Source organism: Elaeis guineensis, chromosome 9, assembly GCF_000442705.2.
Source record: "Elaeis guineensis isolate ETL-2024a chromosome 9, EG11, whole genome shotgun sequence".
NCBI classification, from domain to species: Eukaryota; Viridiplantae; Streptophyta; class Magnoliopsida; order Arecales; family Arecaceae; genus Elaeis; species Elaeis guineensis.
This window is the reverse complement of record NC_026001.2, coordinates 15,799,019-15,820,728: the sequence shown is the minus strand read 5'-3', so window position 1 is coordinate 15,820,728 and position 21,710 is coordinate 15,799,019. Positions and strand designations below refer to the sequence as shown.

The 21,710-nt window shown below is 35.4% G+C and overlaps 1 protein-coding gene across 1 annotated transcript in view; it reads left to right on the top strand.

The window, feature by feature from the left end:
• LOC105039836 (uncharacterized) overlaps positions 1-19,527 on the top strand; it is a 198,508-nt gene extending 178,981 nt beyond the window's left edge. The window contains exon 7 of the mRNA XM_073242971.1: positions 19,401-19,527. Within this exon, the coding sequence (XP_073099072.1) occupies positions 19,401-19,478 (78 nt within the window). The 3' untranslated portion in view covers positions 19,479-19,527. The remainder of the gene's footprint in view (positions 1-19,400) is intronic.
• Positions 19,528-21,710: the final 2,183 nt, after the last annotated feature.

Here is a 21,710-nt window from a genome sequence, read left to right as displayed (position 1 = left end):
TCCAAAAGGAACCATTATGACTAACCAAAAAGGACCCAAGAAAGCTTGGGTACCTAAAACAAAAACTTGACTTTTGCTTGCAGGTGTGTCTAGCATCCCAAGGAGGAAACAGAAAATGGTATCTTGACAGCGGATGCTCGAGACACATGACTGGTGATGAATCCCAATTCATCACTCTTGATGCTAAGAATGGAGGGATGGTCACCTTTGGAGATAATGGCAAAGGAAAGATCATCGGTATAGGTAACATTGGTATCACTCCCTCCAAATACATTGAAAATATTTTGTTAGTAGATGGTTTAAAGCATAATTTACTAAGCATTAGTCAATTTTGTAATAAAGGATACAAAGTTATTTTTGAATCTTCTGTTTGCATTGTAACTAGTCCTATTAATGATGGCATTAAATTTATGGGACATAGACATGGTAATGTTTATATGGTAGATTTAAATGATCTATCCAAAATAAACATGCAATGCCTAGTATCCTTGAATGCCAAAATTAATGAGACTAGTTGGCTTTGGCATCGTAGGCTTGCACATATTAGCATGCATTCACTTTCAAAATTAATTAAGAAAGAATTGGTTCTTGGTTTGCCAAAATTAAATTTTGAAAAGGATAGAATTTGTGATGCATACCAACTAGGTAAACAAACAAGAGTTTCATTTAAATCCAAAAATATTGTTTCAACCTCTAGACCTTTAGAGCTTTTGCATATGGACTTATTTGGACCTACTAGAACTACTAGTCTAGGAGGAAAATGATATGGTTTTGTAATTATAGATGATTACTCTCGTTTTACTTGGATTTTCTTTCTGGCACACAAGGATGAAACTTTTCAAGTTTTCACTAAATTTTATCGAAAAGTCACTAATGAGAAAGGTTTTTCAATTAAAAATATTCAAAGTGATCATGGAACTGAATTTGAAAATTAAGACTTTGAAAAATTTTGTGATGAAAAAGGAATAGGCTATAATTTTTCTGCACCTAGGACACCCCAACAAAATGGGGTAGTAGAAAGAAAAAATAGAACCCTAGAAAAAATGGCCCGTACCATGCTATGTGAAAGCAACCTTCTAAGATACTTTTGGGTGGAAGCTATTAACACAGCATGTTACATTTTAAATCGTGCTTTGATTAGACAAATTTTAAAGAAAACCCCCTATGAGCTTTGGAAAGGAAGAAAACCTAATATTGCATATTTTCATGTTTTTGATTGCCGATGTTTTGTATTAAATAATGATAAAGAAAGATTTGAAAAATTTGATGCAAAATCAGATGAAGCAATCTTTCTTGGTTACTCCTCCACTAGTAAAGCTTTTAGAGTTTTTAACAAAAGAACCTTAGTAGTAGAGGAGTCAATACATGTTGTCTTTGATGAATCTAACGATCTTCCTTCAAGGAAGAATGAAGGTGTTGATGATGCAGATCCTCTTATAGAAGGAATGAAGGAGATCACTCTGAAGGATTCAACAATTCAAGATGATGAGGAACATGAAGACAAACAGGATGAGGAAGGTGAAGAACATCAAGAACAACCTCGAGGTATAAATGATCTACCTAAAGAATGGAGGTATGTTCACAATCACCCTAAGGAGCTAATTATAGGTGATCCTGAGCATGGGGTAAGAACTCGTTCTTTACTTAAAGATGTATTTAATCATTGTGCTTTTGTCTCTCATCTTGAACCTAAAACTATTGAAGAAGCTAAAAATGATTATAATTGGATTAATGCAATGCAAGAAGAACTTAATCAATTTGAAAGAAATAACGTATGGACTTTAGTATCAAGACCTAAAAATTATTCAATAATTGGCACAAAATGGGTCTTTAGGAATAAATTAGATGAACATGAAAATGTAATAAGAAATAAAGCAAGATTGGTTGCTAAAGGTTATAATCAAGAAGAAGAAATTGATTTTGATGAGACATTTGCATCTGTTGCTAGATTAGAGGCCATTAGACTTCTACTTGCATATGCTTGCTTTATAAAATTTAAATTATTTCAGATGGATGTCAAAAGTATATTTTTGAATGGATATATTGCTGAAGAAGTCTATGTAGAATAACCCCCAGATTTTAAAAATCATGCTTTTCCTAATCATATTTTTAAATTAAATAAAGCTCTATATGGTTTGAAACAAGCACTCAGGGCTTGGTATGATAGGCTAAGCAAATTTTTACTAAATAATATTTTCAAGAGGTAATGTAGACACAACCTTTTTCATTAAAAGAAATCAAAATGATATATTAATTATACAAATATATGTTGATGACATTATTTTTGGGTCTACTGATGAATCTCTTTGTCAAGACTTTGCTAAGCTCATGCAGGGAGAGTTCGAGATGAGCATGATGGGAGAACTTACATTCTTCCTCAGACTCCAAATCAAACAAACAAAGGAAGGAATCTCCATCACCCAAAGTAAATACACAAGGAAATTACTCAAAATGTTTAGAATGGAGAACTCCAAAGCAATTGACACACCCATGAGCCCTTCATGTAAGCTTGACAAGGATGAAGAAGGTAAAAGTATAGACTTAAAATATTATAGAGGTATGATTGGCTCTCTATTATATTTAACTGCAAGTAGACCTGATATCATGTTTAGTATTTGTCTGTGTACTAGATTTCAATCTAATCCTAAAGAATCTCACTTGAATGCTGTTAAAAGAATCTTTAGATATTTAAATGGTACTCAAACTCTAGGATTATGGTACTCTAAGGACTCATTAATTGATTTAATAGGATATTCAGATGCTGATTTTGCTGGATGTAGATTAGATAGAAAAAATACTAGTGGAACTTGCCAATTTCTTGGAGTTAACCTAATCTCCTGGTTTAGCAAGAAATAAAATTCAGTAGCACTGTCTACGGTCGAGGCCAAATACATTACAGCCAGAAGTTGTTGTGCTCAAATCTTATGGATTAAGCAACAAGTCGAAGATTTTGGTATCAAACTTAATGAAACACCCATAAGATGTGATAACACTAGTACCATAAATCTTACTAAAAATCCAATTCAACATTCTAGGTCTAAACATATTGAAATCAGACATCATTTTATAAGAAAACATGTTCAAAATAAAGATATAATTCTTGACTATGTTTGTACTAAAAAATAATTAGCCGATATCTTTACAAAGACCCTAAGTGAAGATAGATTCTGTGAAATTAGGAGAGATCTAGAAATTCTTGATCCATCTACTTAAATATCTCTCTAATTCCAAGAAATTAATGTCAAAATTTTTTGAGCTCAATTTCCATCATTTTTCTTGGACTTAAAAGCTCAAGATTATCATTCTCACAACTTTTCATAGAGCAAAATTTCTTCTCCCAGAGTTTTAAATTTTTTCAGAATTTATTCATAATTTTTCTAAAATTTTATGAATCATGAGTCGACCCCCTAGGGTCGATCCAATGGCATACTTGCAATTTTCGGCCAACATCCCACGGGTTCATCTCTTTTTGATTAAAAACCCCGTTCATGAGCCGACCCTCTCCATCTTCATCTTCCTCCCTCCAAAACCCATAGTCCTCTTCTTCTTTCTCTCCAAATCCAAGGTCTAAGCCCAAGATCCTTCTCCCATCACCTCTCCACCTCAAATCGCCCCTTGAGAAAGGAGCTATTCTCATTTTTCTTCCTTGATTGGAGCGGTTGGAGCATGCCCTAGCTTCCACCATTCTCCTCCAAATCGGGGTTTCTCTCCTCCAAAAATCCCTTTTCATCCCCTAATAACCCTCTATCTCCTCACACATTTGATCTTCCAAGTCTCCTTGCTTGTTCTGGTGGTGAGAATGGCTCCAAAAATGAAATTCCTTAAAAGAGGAAAATCGGTCCGTGAGTTGGAAGAGGGCGTGCGCAGAAAAGACAAGCTTCTCAGATCTCTTCTGCTTCCATTCCTGCTTCGGCATCTGCTCCAGGTTCCTCTCAGTCTCCTCTAAGCCCCAGTAAAATTCCTCTATCTATCAGAAAGGTAGAACCCGGGAAAAATATTGACTTCAGATTTTTTGAAAAAGAGGGGTTCTCCATTGGTTCAAAGATCAAAAACCAAGGTTGGGGATTTTACTGTTCACTTAAAGAAGTTACATATGTGGATTTGGTTAGAGAGTTTTATTTGAATCTGTGCTATGACAATGAAACAGTAACATCCACTGTTAAGGGTATTGATATATGTTTAGATCCTGTTATTTTGGGAGAGATTCTTCATTTGCCCTGTGAGAGATATTCAAACATGGAACTCCCAGTGAAGGAAGAAAGAATTAATGTGATTTTAGAAGGAACCTACTCGGGAAGCCTAAATAAACTAGAAGTCAAGATCCTGTCCATTGAAATGAGGATTCTACATCAATTGGTAACAAAGCTTTTCTTCCCAAGAAGTGGTAGACATGACCTCCTTTCAGGCTGAGACATCTGCATCATGTTTCATGTGATTACCCAAACCCACCTAAACCTCCCTGCATTAATGATAGAAGCCATGAGGAAAACCTTGAATAGGTCCAAGGCACATCTGCCTTTCGATATGGCCCTCACATTGGTTTTCAGGAGGTTTGGAGTTAGTTTTGAGGGCGATGCATCAGCTAGGCTCTCTCACTCTGACACCATCAACCAACATACTTTGCACCGCATGGGATTTACTAGGACTGATGGTGGTTGGATTAAGGGTGCAGAAGAGAGAGTTGAGGACAGAGCTGAGGAAGAAGGTCCTTCATCACCTCTCCATGACATCAGGGCAGCATCTCCAGACATCCAGTTTGTTTCAGATCCAGAGGCTGGCCCTTCAGAGTTCACTAGGAGGCACACCCCAGTCCAGCAGCCAGACAGCAGAGCATTTTCCTCTGAGATCAGATTGGCTGATGACCAGATTGAGATGATCTCTCAGCGTGTGGCTTCCTTGCTTTCTCGACAGTGGGGCACTTTAGCTTTTGCACCGAGATCCACATCATTAGATGCATCTGATCAGACTTTGATCCCCCACATCTCCACTGTATTTCAGATGATCTCAGATCAGTCAGTTCGGATTCAACAGCTCGAGGGTTATATTTTGAGACTGACTGGGAGGGTACTTGACTTGCAGGGGCAAGTGTTAGCTCTGGCATATCCACAGCCACAGGAATGCACTACTGAGGTCTCAGACCTATCTACGGAGGTAGCCAGACTTAGAAGAGTATTAAAGAGTGGATTTGATTTTCTGAGGAGAGAGATCAGAGGCTCTAGTGAGCATGCATCCACCCAGTTCACTGCACTGCTACAGTCTATTTCGAGAGCTCTGAACCTTCTAGACACCATCAGGCTCTCTCTTGCAGTTCAGTCTGTTGCTTCTCAGCCTTCAGGATCATCTTGCTCACCTACTCATGCCAGCACCTCCACTCATGGCAGAGGCAGATGGAGTAGAGGACGAGTTCTTGGTCGTGATCCTTTATCTTCCCACCCCATCTCCGATACATCTGATTCTGATCCATCCAGTCTGAGCTCTACTAGATCCTTGTAGTTAGTCATGTCTTTAGTCTCTTTCTAAGATCTATCTTTTGAGCCATGTAATGATGTTGACTAATTGACTTTTATATTTTGGTATATGCATTGGAACAACTATGGTATCAGTCACTTTTTGATTATATATATATATATACTCTTTGACTTTTAATATATGACCTTCAAATTGAGTTACTTTCAATTGAGTGCATGCTTAAAATACTATGAATTGCTATTTCATATCTATGATATCCAATGGTATATTTTTTATGATTGCTGTATTCAGGGGGAGTAAATATTAATGTTAGTAAGATTACTGTTAGTAAAAGAAGCTAAAGAAGTAACATTAGTAAAATTATTCAAAGAAAAAGAGAAAATGTATTCAAAGAAAAAGGGGGAGTAAACAATGTTTTTTGTTGATGCTGTCAAAAAGGAGGAGAAATTAAAGAATCAAAAGCAAATTAATAAAAGAATTAAAAGCAAATTAAGTAAATTGTTAAGCAAAAGCAAATGAGCAAACTTTAAAATTAATTCTTAGACATGCTCTGGTATCAAAATTAAATAATTAAATGAGAATGAGCAAATTTTCAAGATGATAAGCAATTTGAAAAACAAGCAAATGAGCAAATGAGATATTTTCAAATGAGCAAGTTTCAAAATTCTTAGGCAAATTCTGCTTTGCTCTGATAATAAAAATAAATTTTGCTCTAATACCAAAATCACATAATCAAATGATCAAATTTTCAAATTATTAAGCAATAGGCAAATTGTTATGCAAATGAGCAACACAAGCAAATGGGCACATGTATCACATGCCAAAAGAATCAATCTTCTTTTCAAGCAAATACACTAATAAGTAATTTTTAAGTTGGTAGTAAATTTCTTATTTATCTTCAAACTACCTATAATGCATTTCATTCTTTTGAAATTCATGCTCATTGTTTCATATATATGCTTTTGTTCAAGTATTTTGTCATCATCAAAAAGGAAAAAATTATTGCTCCTTGGATTGATTTTGATGATTACAAAGCATTTGAAGGGGTACTAATGATTTTCGCTTGAAAAAGACTTATTGCTCTTCAGGGGCAAAATCATAATTTTACCAAATCCTGATTTAAAAGCATCAAATGATAGAATAAAAGATTTGTGATCCATTAGTAAAAATTTTATTATTTTTGGACTTGTATTTTGAAAGATATTCATGTTTGAAAAACATGAGTCGACCCATGAGTCGACTCATGGCATATGAGATGATTGGCACGCTAAATTTTTGGATGGCACAAACTTGGCACACCCTGTGAGTCGATCCCCAAGGCATGAGTCGACCCATGAGTTGACCTCTGCGGGTTTTGGGCCAATTTTACAGAACCTTGCTTTTCGTTTGATTTTCTGGTGTTCTTCCACAGAGGTCGACCCATGAGTCGACCCCCAGGCATGAGTCGACCCATGAGTCGACCCCTGTGACAGGATTATTCTACAACGGCTAGTTTTTAACCCATTTTAAGTGCTTTTAATGCTCATTTAATGTGGTCTAACGGCTCTATTTCAGCCCAGAATATTTTCTACCATTTCTTAAAGCTATAAAAGGGACAAAAAGGTGGGAATCAAAAGAAGAATCAAGAAGAGAGATTTTGAAAAGGGGATTTCAAGCAAACTTTTCAGTCCTAAGCAAGAGCTCACTCAAAGCATTCAAGAAGCCTTTAATCCAAGCTCACCAACTCCTCAAGTGCACATTCAAGTCTCCAACCACCTTGAGGAAATCAAAAAGAGTCTTCTTCTCTTTGAGTAAAGTGTATTTAAAGTCTCATTCGCTCATTAAAGGAGCTTTCTTTGTACTTACTTGTGCTATTCATTGTTATACTTTGTTTGAGTTATTGTTTTTATTTTGGAAGGGTTCCAAAATAAAGAAAGGTTAATCCGAACCTTGAATCAGAGTGTATTGGGTTGGCTTGTATCCGGAAAACAAGTGGACTAGCTTGGGATAGCTAGAGTCGGAGTTTTCGACGTTTGTATTCGGATTGAATACAAGTTAGTGGATTGAAATTCCCAAGTAAGAGCTTGGGGAGTGGATGTAGGTGCAAGGTTGGCACCGAACCACTATAAATCCTTTTGTTTGTGGTGTGCCTAATTGCTCTTCTTTAACTCTTCATTATTCTCTTGCATTCTTGCTTTTAGCCATTAGCGTTGAATTAACTTTACTCTCCCTAGTTATTTAGCTATTGTCAAATATTTTTCATAAGTCATAAGTTAAGCTTAAAATTTTTAGAAACCCAATTCACCCCCCCTCTTGGGTTGCATAGCTGGGCAACACAAGTTCTATTAGTGTTGATGAAATCAGAAACATGCATGTTAGCATACACAGAATCCATATTAACATAAGTAGGCCAAGCGATAATAGAAATAGATGTTATCCATGGGTCATCATCCACTCTAATGGAAGTACCCGTACCCACTATCCATTGAAACTCAAATTTCAAATGAGGCCCTGCTTGAACAATTTTTTTCCAAATGATTGAAGCATTCCTAGAACATTAATCCAAGAACCCATAAATTTATATTTTGCTTTAACAACCTGAGCCCATAATGAATACGGATTCAAAATAACTTGAGTAGCTAATTTACATAAGCAATGGAAGCGACACTGACTTGACAATTGAAATCCAAGACCACCACATGGTTTAGGATTGCACACCTGATTCTAAGCAATGGGATGGAATGCTTGCCTGTCTGATGCATGACCCCAAAGAAAAGCTCTAAATTCTCTATCTTACAAAGAACAGAAATAGGCACATGGACAGAAGAAAATACATAAAGAGGGATAGCATAAAGCATCGATTGGAGTAAAGTCATATGGCTAGCAAGAGATAATGTTCTCCATTTCTAGACAATAACCTTTTCTAAAATTTTATTTAAAAGAAATTGAAAATTTGATGGTCGGAGGGATTTACCTAATAACGGGGCCCCGAGATAACTCCATCCTTCTTGTTTTTCAGATATATGCAATGCTTGCAAGGTATGCTGCTTAGTAGCAGTGCATCAATACTTGGGGAAAACAAAATATGAGATTTAGAATAGTTAATAGCTTGTCCAGAATACATACAATAAGCATTTAGAATTGCAGAGAGGCATATGGCATTACGCAATGTAGCACGAGCTACTAATAAGCAGTCATCAGCATCAAAAACATGTGTGATTTCCGAACCACCATGAATTTTGTAACCCTTAAGAAGATTCAACTGAGCAGCAATATGAAGAAATTTTGAAAATGCTTTAGAATATAAAATAAAAAGATAGGGTGAGAGGGGACACCCCTGCCTTAAACCTCTAGAGACAAGAAAAGAGGGGGGTAGATATACCCTTCACCAACAAAACAAATTGAGGATGAGCAATACAGGCTTGAATCCAAGATATAAATTGGTAAGGTAAACCCATCTATCAAAGAACAAAGAAAAGGAAATGCCAATGAACTCTATCATAGGCCTTTTCCATATCCAACTTCAAAAGCATGAGGGCCCTAGCAGAAAGAATATTAGAAAGAGAATGCATAATTTCTTATGCAAGCAAAAGTTTTTCAGTAATATTACGATCAGCTATAAAGGCACCTTGCTCCTTCGAAACAAAATTAGGTAAAAAGTTTTAAGTCTTTCAACCAAAATTTTAGCAATAATTTTATACACAGTATTACACAAACTAATAGGCCGAAAATCATTAGGGCACTAAGGGTTATCCTTCTTAGGTATCAAGATAATATTCGTCTTGGTCCAAGAGTCCGGAAGGTACGCACTCTAAAAGAAAAAGTGTATTACAGATAAGATTTTGGGTTTAATGATGTTCCAAAATTTGTGATAAAAAAAGTCTGGAAAACCATCAGGTCCTTGGGCCTTGTCAGAATGTATGGACATGATAGTAGTTTCAATCTCCTCATCCGTAATTGATTGAATAAAGGAAAAACATTGGGTAGGAGTTAAAACTAGATTCATCATAGGATAATCAGGCTCCAGAATTTGCATATCCATCTTCCATCTATCATGAAAATGAGCAATCAACATTTGTTGGATCATATTTATATCATTTGTGGTTCCACCATGTGGAAGGGTAAGGGCATTGATTCGATTAGAGCACCTTCGAAGAATAATAGAATAGTGGAAAAATTTAGTATTAGCATCACCATCTTTTAACCATTGGATTCTAGATTTTTGGTGCGGCATTAATTCGATACGATGCAAGCACTACAGGAAGAATGGCATTTAGCAACCATTTTTTGCCGACGCTTTTGGAAAGCGTCGGCAGGTTGCGCTGACCTACCGATGCTTTTAAAAAGCGTTGTATTTTAACGACGCTTAAAAGCATCGTAAAATTTGAGAATTGTCAACGCCGACGTTTTTAGCAAAAGCATCGTCAAATAAAAAAAATACCGATGCTTTTTTACGTCATTATTTAACGACGCTAAAAAGCGTCGTTAGGTTTCTTTAATTCCCCCGTGCGTGTCCTAATCTATCTACCGCCGCCCCTTTAGTTTCCACCCATTCCTCTCCGCCGACCCCGGCCCATCTCCACCGCCGGCACCGCACCCTCCGTCCACGCGCACCCGCCATCCACGCCTCACCGCCATCCGCCGCTCCCCTCTACTGCCGCATCCGTCGACGCCCACCCGCGCGGTCCAAGCCATCTTCCCCTCCCCACCGGCCCTCCTCTCCTCCCCCCTCCCGACGGCCATCTTTGCAGGCCCAAAAGTAAGATATGTTATTGATAATTATTTTTTTCGGCGTAAGTTCAATTTTTTTCTGTGCGATGGGCTGTGGCAGTGGTCTTATGATGTTTGTTGCCAGCGATTGTCTTGTTTTGGTTCATATCATCTACTGTGTTCAAGCATTTATGGGTTGGTGAAATGGTGTAGAAGTTTTCGATCTCATCTACAGAAATCTATTTGCCTTCTGTTATTATTATTCTTGGGAGTTGTTTGTTTGTGCAATGGGTTGGGAGAGTGGTTTTATGATGTTTGGTGCAAGTGATTGTTTGTCAGAAACAATTTACATCCGTGATCCCCGGACTCGATGCAATATGTGGCGGATAGAGGAATTCTTGGTTTGTACCCAAAAAAAAGAAAAAAAAAAGCCTTGCGGGTTGACCATCCAAAGTGGTGCCTTTCTTCTCAAACCACATGCCATCTTGAAAACAATACCTAAAGACGAGTGAGGCACACGAGGAGTTAGTTGCTGGATTTTGAATCTATGAGTATGTTCCCATTTGCATGTGGTTATAAATTGCATATATTAGAGTTGCTAATAATTTGTGATGTAGAAATAGAATGGAATAATGATATGTTTTTGTCAACCAATCAATAAGCCTTAATTTTTCTTGAATAAATTAAGTCTCTTTTTTTGATGCTCTGGTACCTTAATTATCGGGCAGTAATTCATGTTTTAATCTTTATCTAGTGGTAGAATTGTGAGATTTTAATCTCCCTTGCATCAAAGAAAAATAATTCTAAGCCAAAAAAAAAATGAAGAGAGCTACGCAATTGGAAGATAATAGAAGCATGGAGGCAGGACACTTTGTCAAACATAACAAGTTATTCCTTTTTTTTTTTCTTTGGAGATTGACCAAGGAAACTCTTCTTTGATCGGTTGGGATATTTTTTTTCTCTTTTTTTCATCTTATACGGCCAAGATTCTTATAAGATGCATGGTTCCATTTCTCGTACGACTTCTTTTAGTGCACAATTTATCTATCTTAATATGTAGACAAGTTAAATAATGAAATAGGTAAGTTATATGGCAACAATGCCTTCAAGTAATGAATGTTTTTTTTTTTTTTTTTCTGTTAGAAAGATCTTATCAAAATATGGGATTGTACTAAATAAAAACTCTAGAGAGGTATTGTCATGAAAAAGTATTCGGTATGGATGACAACAGGTTGAGTTAGATTAGGTTCGTATCGAATAAAGTAAGGAGAGCAATATACAAAATCTTGATCCATACTTAACCTTTTAACGGATCAGGATTTCTCTGTCTCCTATCATGGTTTTAGTATTATGCTATTATTGTTTTAAATAATCTGTCATAATTTAATGTAGTTTCAGAATTCAGAGTGTTATTGAGACAGTACTCTTTTGTAACACCACAGGTCCCTTAATATAATTCACAGTCCATGTTTCCTGTTCATTTTCGTTTTTAATTTCATGCTTCATTAAAGAAATTCTCAATTTATTGTCTTGTATCTATTATGGTGAAGAGAAATGGGTATAACACATGGTTAGCCTAGCGAAACAAGGATTATGAGAGATCTTGCCGAAGAAATTATTTTAATGAAAAGACATTTGGTATGGAAAAGGTCCAATTAATTGTACTTATTTGCTATCTGAGAATAAACATGTAATATTTCCTTACATAAAACGTATGCTGTCTAGTGATATTGAACTTTTGCTAGCACAGGGCATGCTTACGGAATGTCCTAGGTATCATTTGAATGGTTGTTGTAACCCAATTGGCTATGGTAGGCAGCAAAAAAGGTTAGAATGTAGATGTTTTATCTTCTTACCAAAAAAAAAAACACTGTAAACATCCTAATCTTAAAGAAAAAAACATCCTTAATGCATGCAGTACTTATTCTGTTCATGCAAATATTTTACTATGATTTATAAGTCGTTACAAGATACATAGACCCAAAACAAATGCATGCTTCTAGTTCTAGGGAAATTTAGGCCACAATTACTTTTTACCTTTCGCCCATGAACCACGAATTGATTTCTTTAGCCAATTGCCTATGATTATAAATACCATCTTCTCTAAATTAAAGTTACACTCCTTGCATTAAGTTTTAACTGAAAAGATGAAAGACAATAAACATTTTTCAAAGACTTGAAAAAAAAAATGTTACATTTTTTCCAATCCTTGGTTCATGGGGTCTCAGTCTTATTTTAAATAAACTACATGCATGATACATGTAGACATCTTGTCTGCCAACAATGGAATTATTCTGTAACTATATACTGAGCTTATTCATTAAAGTTCTGGACACATCTACGTTTCAGTCATATATATATATATATATATATATATATATATATATATATATATATATATATATATAGTTAAATGACAAGTAATGAAATAAACATTCCAATGTGTAACATATTCTTCAAAATTTATTGTAACATATTCTTCAAAAAAATGTATAACCATAAATAATTATAATCAACAACATAATTATTGATAATATCTTCAACTATATAAAATAAATGATATAGAGTTAGATCAATTTACAACCACACCCTCTTAGTATCTCTCTATGAGGTTCACCCGAAAATATATAGTACAATTAATTAAGGTTGTGATACATGGTTGATGAATGGATAATTTCATAGTTTCATGAATCTTGATTGATTGCTTATCTGACATGTGGTGCTCGTTATGTGGCTGGACCCTGATATCGTGTGGCCTACGTTATCCTTATCTTCGTGGCTGATGAAGACTAAGCATCTGGATTAAGCTGGGCCAAGTTTCTTTATCCGTTACTCCCCAAGTTAATATCAGGTATTATACTTCTTTTTCTCTCTTAGTCTCTGTGGATATGGCTATGATCTGCCTCGTGACAAGACATGAAGTAGACTAGCTCTAGAATACATGACAAGATTCATAGTTCTTGCTTCCTTACAATAACTTTCAAGCAACATTAAATACAAAGTTAGACACCAGGTGATAAAGTTGCCAGCTCATTAGAGGGATGTGATGAAAGATGCAGGCAATGTTAATTATGAATTAATTTTAAAAAAAATTACATTGCATAGAATATAGACCCATCTTTTGATTAATATACATATTCTATTGTATCCGTACATTTATTTATTTTTGTACGGATAAAAGAATTATATACATTGATCAATTGATTGTCCAGTATGGACAGTTTGGAAAATGTGAGTAATTCTATAGGTCATTACCATAATCAAATGGTATGCTGAGGGTTCGAAAAAAATTTGGATGGTATTTTCCTTTTGTTCTCCCTATACGGGAGAACTAAGGAAAATACTGCCGAAATTTTTTTCGGCTCTTGTTGCATATCATTTGATTTCTGTAATTGACCTATAGAATTAATGCATTTTCTGAATGGGATAGGACCTTCTTTACCTATTAGTTGATGATAGCAAGCATTTACTATATAAACTTTATCTAGCTGTTATTTTTTTAGATTTTATGAAATGACTGATATTTTTTACTCATTGTATTAATATAGATTGTATAATTTTTTTTATTTTTAGATAAATTGCAAGTTCGGTCATTTTTATCCTACAATGGACAAAAGTTGGATAAATAAACCAAGGAATAGTAAAGAATATTTAGATGGAGTTCATGACTTCATTAAATTTGGTATGGAGAAAAGTAGTTTGAATGGAAAGATTTTTATCTATGTCGGAAATGTGTAAATAGTTCTTCTTTAGATCCACAAATTGTTGAAGAACATTTGGTATGGAATGGTTTTTTAAGAGATTATACCGACTGATTTTTCATGGAGAATCTATGTTGCCATCATCATGTAACCAACCCTGACTCATTTTGGATCTACTAGCCTACAAGATAATTCTGCAAGAGATGATGATATAAGGGGTTTGATCACAGATGCTTTTGGACTTGGTGTTCAAAATTTAGGAGAATCCAGTAGTATACAAGAAACAGTTGGGATGTTTGATGGATGTACGCATACGGAACGTATGCATGTTGAGGAGCCTATACATACATCTAATGATGAGACAGCTCGTTATCATACCTTAATGAAAGATGAGATGAAGAATTATATCCGGATTGTACGAAATTTTCTAAGATTTCTTTTCTTGTACATTTATTTCATATAAAATATTTGAATGGATGGTCTGGAAAGAGTTTTACCATGCTGCTCAAGTTATTAAAGATGCATTTCCAGAAAGTACTCGTTTACCACCATCGTATTATGAAGCCAAAAAGTAGTAAAGAATTGGATCTTGGATACGAAAAGATTCATAGTTGTCCGAAAGATTGTATGTTATATCGGGGTGAAAATGCTAATCAAGAGTCATGCAATGTATGTGGATCTTCAAGATGGATAACACAAAAAGAAGATCGAGATAATGTACTGAATGAATTGGATGCAAGCGGAGTAAAAAGAAACCGACCAAGTATTGCGTTACTTTCCTCTTATACCTAGATTGAAAAGGATTTATGCATCATCAAAAACAGCTTCATCAATGAGATGGCATGATGAAGGACGTACAAAGGATGGAATGTTGAGACATCCAGCAGATAGTCTTCAATGGAAAGCATTTGATGATAGGCATCCTGATTTTGCCTCTGATGTTCGCAGTGTTAGGTTTGGCTTAGCTTCTGATGGCTTCAATCCATTTCGGACCCTGAGTTCTACCTACAGACTTGGCCAATTGTTTTGATACCTTACAATTTGCCATCGTGGATGTGCATGAAACAATCATCACTTATCTTGTCAATGGTTATTCCAGGAGATAAGGATCCAGGCAATGATATTGATATTTTCCTACAGCCTTTAATAGAAGAATTGAAACAGTTGTGGGAGGGTGTTGATGCATTTGATGCTTCCAACGGCCAAACATTTAAACTACGGGCAGCTTTGTTATGGACTATTAATGATTTTTCAGCATATGCCAATTTATCTGGCTGGAGTACAAAGAGACGGGTCACATTCTTGTTGTGGAGATTCAACACATTCAATTTGGTTAAAACATGGAGGTAAATTTTGTTACATGGGACATCGTCGATGGTTGGAAGCAAATCATCCGTTTCGATTTCAGAAAGATTTGTTTGATGGTACTATAGAATTGGGATGTGCCCCTATTCCACCTTCTGGAACTGATGTTCATAGACAAATGGATGGCATCAATTACAGCTATGGTAAGCACTCAAAGTCCTCTAAAAAAAGAGGAAGGGATGATGTTGAAAGCTCAGTGCACGAAGGGTTACCAGAGGAAGTCGTATCAGTACTATAGATGCAAAGGTGTTTCAAGATCCAGACAATTATTTCGAGGATGAAAATGAGGAAGACACATAGATAGCATCTACACAACAGCCCAGTAAACATTTATGGAAAAAATGAAGTATCTTTTTTGACTTACCTTATTGGAAACATAATCTTATTCGGCACAATCTTGATGTCATGCATATAGAGAAGAATGTTTGCGATAATTTACTTGGAATATTTTTAAACCTTGATCGAAAGAGCAAAGATAACATGAAGGCACGTCTTGATTTAAAAGAAATGGGTATCCGACAGGAACTTCATCCTAAAATGCTTGCTAATGATAGAATTTATGTGCCTCCTGCATGTTACACAATGTCTGCTCGAGAAAAAGATAATTTTTTGGAAGTTTTGAAAAGTATCAAGGTACCTGATGGATATGCATCAAATATTTCACGATATGTGCATCTAAAGATCGAAAACTTTCAAATCTTAAAAGTCATGATGGTCATATATTGATGCAAGATATTTTTCCAATAGCTTTAAGATCGTCATTGCTGAAACAAGTTGTTGCAATTGTACTTCGATTATCGTCATTCTTTAAGGTATTATGTTCTAAAGTTATTGATCCTCGAAACTCGATCAGTTAAATCCGATATTGCAATTACACTTTGCCAGATGGAAAAGATTTTTTCTCCTGGATTTTTTACTATTATGGTACATCTGCTCATTCACCTAACTTCAGAAGTTAAAGTTGGTGGACCGGTACATTATAGATGGATGTATCCTATTGAGAGGTATTATTGCAAACCTTAAATCTTTTGATAATTTTATTAGAAACAACAGCATACTGATATTTTAATAAATATTTAATTCTTGAAGGTATCTTGTGCGTCTTAAAGATTATGTGCGAAATAGAGCCTACCCGAAGGCTCGATTGCTGAAGCATATATTGCAGATAAATGTTTGACATTTTGTTCAAGATATCTTCAAGGTGTAGAGATATTTTTAGTCGACCTCAACGGCATAATGACTTTGTGGAGAATGCAGAACTGTATAAGTTCTTAACTGCTGAAAAATTCTTGAGAAGAGCTAAAGTATTGTACTTGATCAAAAATCCTTAGCACAAGCACATCGTTATGTGTTACTTCATAGTGACATAATATCTGACCATCGCAGGTTAGTATATTTAAGGAATGACATCAAAATTTAAATTTTATATTAGATATAATATTCTAAATGATATATTTATATTTATTTTTAATTTATCAGAGATGAGCCAATCATAACATTCGTCCTAATGCAAGGATTGAACAGCGATGGTTGGTCGAGTTATTCCCTATGTGGCTTTCGAATCAGGTATGATTTATATTTAATTATGAGATACATTAATTTTTGATACATATTTAATATCAGATAACTCAACAGTACTTCGTCATATCATTTTTTTTTAGGTATCAAAGATGATGGAGACAAATAATTCAGATGAACTAATAGCTCTTGCTCGAGGACCTAACAAGATTGTGAATAGATATAACAGTTTCATAATTAATGGCTTTAAATTTCATACTAGAGAATGAAAGAAATTTAGAAAAATACAGAATAGCGGTGTTATGGTAGAAGTGGATGGAAAATTCTATTATGGTGTACTTAAAGATATCTATGAGTTAGATTATTATGAAAAATTTAAAGTAGTACTGTTTAGATGTGATTGGATAGACATAAACTCATCAAGGGGTTTGAAATAAGATGCAAATGGATTTACACTTGTAAATTTTTCAAGGTTGATACACACTGGTGTGTTATTAAAGGATGACCCATTCATTTTTTCATCTCAAGCTCGTCAAGTATTTTATGTACAAGACGTAAAAGATAAAGATTGGTTTACTGTCATCAAAACAAAACCTAGAGACTTATATGATATGGGAAACCAAGTGGAGGATGATGATGATGACACTTATACACAATGTATGCCCTACAATTTTGTGCCAGCTGATGATTTAAATGCTACGACGACGCTGGTTAGAACAGAATTTGAAGGAAACACTACTGCTTGATTGTTACTGGTAATAATTATTTATGATGTATATATTTTGCATTAATTATTGTATTATTTTACTCCATATATTAACTGATTCTACCTTTTATTTATATAAATGCTAGGTGACATCATGTGTGCAGGGGATGATATGCTGGTGTGCAGTTCCAGTTTTCACAGACAGAGACCGGTACGTCTTCTTCAGCACAGCAGCCTGAGGTCAGTTCAGCTGCACAGCATTCTGAGCCCTGTCCTTCATCATCAGCACAGCACGATCCTCCTGTTCATCAGCCAGATGATGAGATACACGTGCAGGGTATATATTGTCTTTCATGTAATTTTATTTTTATTTCATTTTATGTATATTTATGATATAGTTACTTTTATGTATTTTTTGCAGATGATCCGAGAGAGTACGCCCTAGATGCGGATCCACAATAGTACGAGATGTGTGGCAGATGCGTGAGGGCGAGAGAATTATTGTGGAGTGCAATCAGCTAGGTCAGTCAATTAAGAAAGCTGCCTGCTTATTGACTTCATTTTTGGGGACTGTTGCTCGGAGGCCTCAGCTATGTCCATTGGGCTATGCAAAATGGAATGACATGCTTCCAACGTACAAAGTTGAGCTCCTCCGAGTTATAGAGGTAATGAATTGGTGTTCATACTGTATATTAATTGTTAATCACTTATATAATTTATTTCATTTAACTTTTTTTTTATAGAGCAAATTTGTTCTCCCTCCATCCACTCATGATTTTGTAATGAAGTCTCTCAACCGCAAATGGAAAGAATATAGAGCACAATTGAAGAGGGACTATATGAGACAGGGTATGACAGAGAAGGAGGTTGCTAGGAATTGTCCTCCTGATGTACCCCCTCATCAGTGGATGGAGTTGGTTCATTATTGGTTCTCCAAGAGGGCACAGGTATATTATCTGCTCATTATTTTTTTTTTAAATATTTTATAAAAATATTAATTTTTATTATATATTATACATATAACAAGTTCTTTACTTTATTTTACAGACTTATTCTGCTATTGTAGAGCTGCACGAGCAGCTCAGTCTGTTCCTCATACATCGGGGTCGAAGAGTTATGCACGACTCCGACAGGAGTTTGTATGTTCCTTAAACTTTCATAATTAACTTTTAATTTTTATGTTGAAATATTTATATAACTAATATCATTATGTATCGTGGACCATGTCTGTATCATGATACTCATATATTTTTTTAATTATTATAACTGTTTGCTTAAAATTAAAATTATTTGTGTAGGTGGATGAGCATGAGAGGAATCTGGTAAAGTGGAGTTTTACCGGATGACTCATACTCATCAGGATGGTACTTTTGTTCGAGATGAGTCGAGAGATTTATATGTACGGTATTATTAATATTCTATTTTTTATAATGATTTTAATTTAATTTTGTTAGCTATTAATGTATAACTCTTGTTTTCAAAATAAATACAGGAGAGGGCTACATCTCTCATTGCGGAGCATGACGACGAGTCCGCAGCATCTACGCAGCAGAGCCGTATCGAGGCCGAGGTGTTCACAGTGTTGATGGGACCAGAGCGCTATGGTCGAGTGAGGGGTTATGGAGTAGGAGTCATCCCCACTTAGTTATCTGAGGTTAGTAGATATACGCAGCATGCTGCAGCAGATGCTCAGGATTCACGCGTTCGCAGACTCGAGGCGGAGATACAGAAGATTAGACAGAGTCGTGCCGCTGAGATGGAGGAGATGCGACAGAGCCGTGCGGAGATGCAGGCCATGAGGGGACAGATTGATCGGCTTACATCTTTATTAGAGATGTATGGCCCATCTCAGGTAAACACATATTATTAAATATATATTTTTATATTAATTTAATAATTTATATATTTTTATTTATAAATATGCAAATCATGCTTTTGATATATTTTTGTAGGCTCCTGGCACATCAGGCACCCGTCGAGACAACGGCACGTCACGTGGAGACAGCGACGACCATCCGCCTGCGGATTGATATTATTTTATTTTTATTGTATTCTTATATTTATTTATATTACTCTTGATTGTAATAGATGATTAGTACTTTATTTTTATTTATATAAAATAATATCTTTTGGTTTGGTTAAATTTGCTATTTAAGTTTGCTTTTGGTGTGAATGGTGGTGATTGTACAGGTGTGAATGGTGGTGATTGTACAGGTTTAAGTTTGAATAATTGATATAATTTTGTACAGGAATGTATGTATTTTTTTTTTGGAATATAAAATCTGTATTTTTTTTTCTTTTAAAACTTTTAACGATGCTTATAAGCGTCGTTAAAACAATTTTAACGACGCTTATAAGCGTCGTTAAAGACAAAAAAGCCGACGCTTCGAAAAGCGTCTTGGTAGAGTGGCGGACGCGTTGTCATTAACGACGCTAAAAAGCGCCGTTATAATTGAATTTTACGATGCTTTAAAGCGTCGTTACAAACAATATTTAACGACGCTTATAAGCGTCGTTAAAACATGTTTAACGATGCTTATAAGCATCGCTAAAGACTTAACAGCCGACGCTTCAAAAAGTGTCTTGGTAGAGTGGAGGACGCGTTGTCATTAACGACGCTAAAAAGCACCATTATAATTGAATTTTACGATGCTTTAAAGCGTCGTTAAAAAATAACTACGCTTTTAAAAAGCGTCGGCATTTTTCGTCTCCACTCTTACATAGGCGATGCTTTCGCGACATTTTTTGAAGCGTCATAAACGTTATTGACGACGCTTATTAGCGTCGTAAAATAACTTTAATAGCATCATCTTTTACCATTTTTACTGTAGTGTCCTCTCTTCTGAAGCATTTAACTGTGATCATATTACACCCCTCTACAAGATTATGATGATGTGGTGAGATTTCGTGAAATGAAAGAAATATATGTGAAGCTTAGAAATGCTGCTGCAGGGTATCAAGTTAAGCACGAAGAACCTGCAGGAAGATGTATGTACTCCACACACAAATAGGCACACATCCACCAGGACATCTTGAAGTACGTAACACTATCATTTAAAAAAATTACTCGCCGTTAGAGGCATGACTGAAGTATATGTCTTCCCTACAGACTCAGTATGATGGTGGGTCCTGAGGATCCCTAAGCTGAAGACTTATTTTGAGATATAAGAGCAACAACAGTTGCACCAAATCAGGATGTTGGAAATAATATAGAAAAGTGGAACATGAAGCATTTTATACTAACCACCAGCAACATCCAATTGAAGACCAAAGCATATGAAACAAACATTGACACAATGACCAGCAGGCACCAAACCAACTAGGAGAAAAGAATTGAGGTGAAGCAGGTATACAGAAAGAGCCAACCCAAGCATAAAACCAAACAGTGGGAAAACCAACGGGGCATTGGGAGAAGCAGCATGCATTCTGGATGCAAACAGGTGGTCAAATATGTAAAGAGGCCAAAGAAGAAGAAGAAGAAGAAGAAGAAGAAAACTTCTCATAAATTCTCTCTCACTGTATCCAAGGGTTTTTTCAGAATTTAGTTTCTCATTGTCATTATTTTCCACAGTAAACATCCGTATCAACCATGATATTTAGAGCAAAACCATGTACGTGAACTAGAAACTGTTTGGTCAACCGTGGCAGCGACAGTGACACGCAATCCTTTGACACCGCCTACACGTTAGAATACGTAAGCGTGAGGAGAAGACAAAAATAAGTACATAAAGAATTTGAAGGAAATGTAGAGATTGCATGGGAATTACTCTAAATAAATAAATTTAATTATATTATTATCAACGTTGAAAGTCTAAAAATTTTAAGAGTCTAAAAATCGTATAAAAATTTTTATTATTTAAAAAATATATGAGTAATTATGTGTTAATCTTGAAATATAGATATGATCTTTGGGAAGAAGTGTTATAAATGCTTATTTAATGATGTATTGTATTTAGTAAGTTTTTCTAATGGATATAAATAATCATGGGGTCATTTTGAATGGAACAATGAGCAATTTAAACTTTTGAGTACTTTCAAAAATATAATATTATTTTATTTCGAGTCCATCATATTTTCATTGACAACTTCAAAATGGTATCAGAACAAATAATATCCATCAATAGTCTCCTCCAACTCTCTCCTTTCCTCGTCTCACCAAAACAAACTATAAAAATTGGTGCTTGCAAATGAAGACTCTACTTAGTCTCAAGATCTTTGAGATCTAGTAGAAGAAGGCTATCAAGAGCTAAGAGAAGGAGAGA